We start from the raw sequence: 6,406 nt of genomic DNA on the forward strand, positions 1-6,406 counted from the left end.
GACACGGGGTTATTTCAGCCCGTTCTCAGACAGATTTCAATATCCTAAACTCTGCTCATCACTCAAGAACAAAAAACACTCACCACCAGGTTAATGACACCATTATGTAACCAAGAGGTAAGAAGAACAACAATTGAATACACCTTGGAGAGCGGAAGTCCTCTTTTTTTCCCAGTCTTTCTCCTTCCTTTGAGCCAGAAGTCCTGCCATCAGAAACAGCAGAGCTCCTGGTTCTTTCTCAATTTTCGAAAAAGCACATCCTCTCATTGCCTCATTGCTGATCTGAAAGAATTGACCAGGTGAAAGCCAACCAATGAGCTTCCACCATATTGTTTTCACCTGTCAAGTCTTTTCCAATCAGTGTAGATTAAAGGGGAGAAGAGATTTTTTTATCAATTGAGCTGGAGCCCCTGTGGATCAGCCCAGTTGCCAAGCCTCTCAGCTTAGAGAGAATACAACAACAGGATGTGAGGAGGAGGTGTCTGCTGCAGTTACACAGTTGGACCAAGCCAAATGTCTGACTGGTGACCAACTAGAATCAATACCATTGGACAGCCTTATGTTGGCTAAATGACCACATATAGGAACTAGCACTATGACTAGAAGGTGAACTTTACCCCCCCCCCCCAGACCAACTGGGTACACATAAAGAGGTCTGAACACTGTCTGACTGACACCCACCTGGACTTCAGAGTTAGGGTCAACGGGCTGCAGGCCGAACCAGTGCTCCTTCCCACTGAATTTACACAGTTCCTCCTTCCGGATGGACACTTTCCCTGAAACCACACATGGACCGACAGACGTCAACATACTTGGAAATCCTCCAGCTGAAAGCATAGTGTACCTGTGTGTGTGTGTCAGTTCCTACTCACCGACAGGCAGGTCCCTCTGAAAAACACCCTTGGCGAATACGTAGAAGGACAAACACTGAAATGGTCGTGGGATCTCAAAGTAGAAGTCCTCACCGTAGAAAGGGCTGGAAAACAACCACACAGGAAGTCGTTGAAGTGAAGTGTAAAACACCATCTTTAGGCTACGTTCAGAGAACAGGCTGACTGACCTCTGTGGAAAGGGAACATTTACTGAAAACTTGGTTGGCTTTTCATTGGGAAGGGTTTATGACTGATTAGCCTGATCCCAGAACTGTTTTTTGAGCCAAACAACTTATGTGACAAGGAGTTGGCAAGACAAACAGATCTGGGACCAGGATACTATTTCAAGGGCCAGAAGACAACACACCGACGACAACACAAACCAAGGCCTTATCCACAGACCGCCCTCCATCAGCAATCATTAAACAGCAGGTGCTAAATATAGCCTAGCTCTGTGGTGGCCAGGCCTCCTAGGACTGACTGACCAGCATACAAGTGGTTTGGAAAAGCAGGCAGAGAGGGTGCCAAGCAGATGTACCATCCAGCTATGACCAGGGTCATTTGTGTTCACTACTATGCATGGGCCGACAGGCGAGAATGTTTTGAAAAGGAGCTGGTGAAACTTAAACCTTGTACATTTTTTCCCCCCTTCCATTGGGTTACGTGTCTCGCTCACAGTCCTGAGCCCAATCTCAATTGCTTAAAAATCTTTTATATTTTCATCTCCTCCCCATCACTTAGAAATAGTTGCTAGGTGAAAGCAATATGGGGAAAGCGCATCAGGCTTCACCTGGTCAGTTCTTTCAGATCAGTGCAATGAAGGAAGTGGCGAGGACAGATGTTTTTAGACAATTGAGAAAGAGCCCTTCTGAGCCTAACAGTCACTGTTTTTAATATTTTTCAAGAAAATACAATTATGGTAATGTACCATAACTACACACAGTTACTAGCCTGTTACATGGTTATTATGCTAAATTGTTACTTTGGTAGTTACTCTGGTATGAGGCATAATTTATGTAAAGAGAAGCCAGAGTGGCTGTTAGCTACACCATTCTGCAGCCTTCTCAAAACAGTAGAAGCTAAGCAGGTTTAAGCATTGCTAGCAGGTGTATGACAAACCAGTACGAAAACAGGACAACTGACAGACATTTGTTCCATTATCTTAATAAAGTCAAACAGTGCTAATAACGTTATGATCTGTTCAAGTAAGGCTAGCTTCTATGTAATACTGCATGCACGGTTGGTGAAATGCCTTGCCTATCACTTCCGCAGTGAGGGTTTGGCAACAGGCTGCAGACACCCACGCATCCTTCAGTGCACATAATCACATGGATTTACGCACTTGTAGCCTCCACACACACACTCTCTCTTTCGTTGTCCCGTTCCTTCCCTCTCAGACAGAAAACGGGTGTAAGCATTAGTCCAAACAAGTTTTTATTGGACAAATTCAGGTAGGTCCCTCCCCGTTTCGCCCAGTTCGCTTCCGTTTAAGAAACATTTTGCAACAGAATCGGCGTAATGAATACGCCCTAGAATCAACAAAACACATCCTAACGTTAAAGAAAAATTCCACTCAAAATCTTCTGGCATTTGCCAGCAATCAAAATGCTAAAATTGTCACAGTTCTCACAGATTGTCACAAAATGCATTATACTGTGCTTTCTGTATTTTGAAGGTTCTATATAGTTTGAGTGGCATTGGTCCTTTGAACCCACATAAGTAGAGAGTAATATGGTACCGGTATAGCTGCTCCACTGCAATTGTTGTCACATATGACAACTTTGTGCAACGTGACAGTGGCGGGAGGCAACAACCTTGGGAATCTACAGAGAGAGATTCTTCAAGTCTTACAGCCATATGAAAGACCATGCATATACAGAGAGAGGTAGAGAGAGAGATAGAGAGATAGATAGATAGCGAGGTAGAGATAGAGAAGTAGAGAGAGAGAGTGGGAGGATACACTTCCTCAGACACTAAAAGGAGCCCTTTGAACAGCGGGTTTGCGACAGTGGAGAGAAAAAAGAAAAAAAACTGCTGTGCGTTGTGAAATACCTAGAGAAGACGAGCACCGTGTTTACAGTGAGATGAGCGAGACTGGAACCAGAAACATTAGGTTCTACCCGTGTCCATCTCCCCCAGACAGCTCTGAATGGGGAGCTTGTAAGCAGCATAGTTCGTTTCAAATCAAATATGTCTGCTCTCTTCGTAGAGGATTTAGCCTAGCTAACACTGTCCTCGTCTGGTGTTGCCCAACTGACACTATGCCCACAAACATCCAACTCGGCAGGGTGTCCTTCTGTTCTTCCTGGACTCGAGAAGCGTATCTAGTTGGGGAGGCAGTCCTAGTCGTCTCCAGGTTACAATAAACATTAAGGCTAAAGGGTTTCAATTGTGTTACATGACACCTCCACATCGATCGTGAAGAACACATTTCAACATTAGGGGAGATGTTAAGGAAATTATACTGTTATTACCCTGCCTGATGACATTGACACAAAATTATCAATGAAAAAAGATCTGGGCCCTGCAGGAAGAGGATGTTACACATCATATGATATCACCATGGCAATAGTGCAATATAGACTAGGCTAACATGACAAGAGCAATGTCTTCACTGCGCTATTCTTGCAGGCAGTGCTGTGAGGTACTTTTGAACATACGAAGGTAGCCTACATGTGCCCTTTTGTAAGGTGATCACTAGATGCCCATGCTACAAAGAACATAATTGGCTAGATTATTGTGACTGATGAGCAAGTATATAAATGGTGTATTCTTTATTTAGGACTAGGCCTATCGTTAGTGGTTAAAATCATATTTTATGAGAGAAAGTCATACTTCCGAGTTCAGACTTTTGTAGCATGGCCAGATAGTGACTACCTTTAGTCTGAGGATGAGGATGGAGATTGTGGCTTAGTTGATATAGCATTGTGCTAGCAACACCAGATTTGTGGATTTAAACCCAGGGCCACCCATCCGTAAAATGTATGCACAGGGCTGTGTCGCTTTGGATAAAAGCGTCTGCTAAATGGCATAGATTATATAATATCATTATAATAATACTACTATAAAAAAAATGTTACCTGAGGCTTTTGTCAAACACCTTGGTCCGGAATACCTCCTCCTGGTCCAGGCTGATGGTGCAGAAGGTGCAGAGGTCCCGCTGTCGGTTGGGCCCCGAACACGGACCCAGGTTCTTGCCTTCACCTGCAGGATATGGAGGGGAGGATCAGAGAGGCAGGTGGTGCTAACGTGGAAAATAGACTTCAGTCAAATAATTGTCAAGGTCTCTTTTCCATCGACCTGCTGTTACTATGGTTGATAATACCAATGTGAACATTTAAATCAGCGTTGTTCAATTCCGGTCCTGGAGGGCCTAAACACTTCTGGATTTTGTTTCTACCTGGTAGTTCATTGTTAGAAGGAGAGGAGGAAAAACAGAATTGCTTTTGTCCCTCCAGGATTGACATTGAACAGCCCTTATTTAAATAATAAAAAACACCCTAAAGATAATTTGTTTCAACTGAAGTTAGGCCTTCTCTGAAGGCTTCAAGTCTAGTCATTTCATTGATGCATTTAGCCAGGATACTGAGGACAGCGCATGAACTTCCTCTCATCATGCTCCTGGCTCTGACAGTGGAGCGCTGATTCACAAATGTGAAACACCTCGGAAATCTCCAGCCAGGTAAACTGTTTGCACCTGGATCAACAGCACAGAAACGAATACCCACTAAAATGTATATACTACTGCACCATAAGAAGGACTGCACACCACTACCTGTAATAGAGCTCTGTCTGTCTACATCTGCTATATGGCACGTCACCAGGTTCATGTTTTAATAGTTTCACACATCAATGTGTGTGTGAACCACAAGATTATTCACTGTGTAGTGGTTGACAGTGATCTAAATTGGTCTGGGATACATAAGGGTGAACAAACTTGAATGGAGAAAAGCCAGAGTCGGGGATCAGGCTCTTTAAAAGGGCTATTAATATAGGTCTAATCCCAGAAAAGGGCTGTGAAAACCTACAGCAGAGCCCTGAGCTGCCACTAAGCCCCGGTGAGCCTGACCTGCAGGAGAGTTCAAGCCCTCGCTAACTCCATCCTCCTCCATGCCATCTTCACAAGAAAAAGTACTGGTTGCCATGGAAACACAGAGGCAAGAAGTCAAAGAGCAAATGTTACACTTATACAAACTTCTCTGTTTGTACTGAATAGACTACGACTTCCATTGACACTTTTTCATTTAAGACAAAGAGAAACCCCAAGAGGAAAAAAGGTTTCGCAAGATGGCAAACTGATTTTCTTGCCATGGGTAGTTCCTCAATTTCTCTCGTTTCCTGGGTGCTAATCAATGCATGTTAGTGAAACTGCCATTTGTTTTGCAGACGATTTGTGTGCGCGCAAGTGCATAATGCATTCATTTATTATGTTTAAATGCACACCTATGATGACAGTACTTTGTGCATGTCAACTTCTGTGCTCGTTTGTACACGCATGACAGCATCTGCAGAAGTAAGCATCAGAGCCAGAGCGAAGGGGAGGAAGGGGGGCGAATACTGGTAGAGTGGTCTATAACCAAGGGCAGGTACTTTGATTAGTACTTTTTAGTGAAAACACTGATCAAAAGAGGAGTCCCATCTTTTAGACCATTGAGATAAATTCATACTTTACTAGACTTCCTGCAATCAAAACAGGTTTATGTATGTGATGCTTAGCATGTTGTGTTCTCATTTTTGCAGTAGATAGTGTGAATGGTGTTGTTCTCTCGCACAGCTACCCTAACAAAGCTGACAGTATTGTTTGTGTGCCAGTAACATTCCATCAAAAGATCCTGTGTGGTACTGTGCTCATTCAAAACTAACAAACTGTCTGCATAAAAGCCAGGTGCATGTTTATGAAGTCAAACCAATTCTTTATCAAATGGACTTTGAGAAAGTTACTTAAATATCTGCTATAGGCTAGCTGTTATTCATAGATGCAAGTCATGAAATGACATGCTTTACAGAGGATAATAACAATGATGGATGTGGTCTTGATGTGGAATTGTGTTTAGGACCTCAAGACGTTTCTTAATTGCAAAAAAAAAAAAAAAAAACATGCACCCGACATCCATTGGAAGGAAGCAGTTTCAGTAATCCACCGGTCCTTATGATTACGACTTTTAATTGATCTTATTCACGTGAGTAAACTGCATTGCAAGGGCCACACAGAGCTAATAGAATGTATTATGGAACTTTTATTAATTCAGGTTATTTTCCTGCTCAAAGAATGATGGACAAGGGTGTTTGTGACCAAATATATCCAGAAAGTGTAAAAGTTCCACTCAAAGAAGAATATATTGTATCCATTATCTTTGATGAAATTCGTATTTTTCTCAAATCTGGGTAAATTCACGTTTTTTTCCCTTTCTTATCAATATGACAGTAACGAAAACCAGCTATTAGCCAACCCTGCTGGATAAAGGGTATGGCTTAAAATTTCAAAATAATTTCTCAAGTGATGACTAATCTGGAATAGAGTAATATCGAAACTA

General features: G+C 42.6%; 1 protein-coding gene across 2 annotated transcripts in view; it reads right to left on the reverse strand.

Annotated features, from left to right (window-relative positions):
• Positions 1-6,406, reverse strand: part of LOC139386340 (ras GTPase-activating protein 2-like) — a 50,344-nt gene that overhangs the window by 43,202 nt on the left and 736 nt on the right. For both annotated transcript variants that reach the window (XM_071131873.1, XM_071131874.1), the window contains exons 2-4: positions 3,953-4,076; positions 873-976; positions 682-776 (exon numbers count right to left, since the gene is read on the reverse strand). In XM_071131873.1, coding sequence (XP_070987974.1) covers positions 682-776; positions 873-976; positions 3,953-4,076 — 323 coding nt within the window. The remainder of the gene's footprint in view (positions 1-681; positions 777-872; positions 977-3,952; positions 4,077-6,406) is intronic.

The sequence above is a fragment of the Oncorhynchus clarkii genome, chromosome 27 (assembly GCF_045791955.1).
Source record: "Oncorhynchus clarkii lewisi isolate Uvic-CL-2024 chromosome 27, UVic_Ocla_1.0, whole genome shotgun sequence".
NCBI classification, from domain to species: Eukaryota; Metazoa; Chordata; class Actinopteri; order Salmoniformes; family Salmonidae; genus Oncorhynchus; species Oncorhynchus clarkii.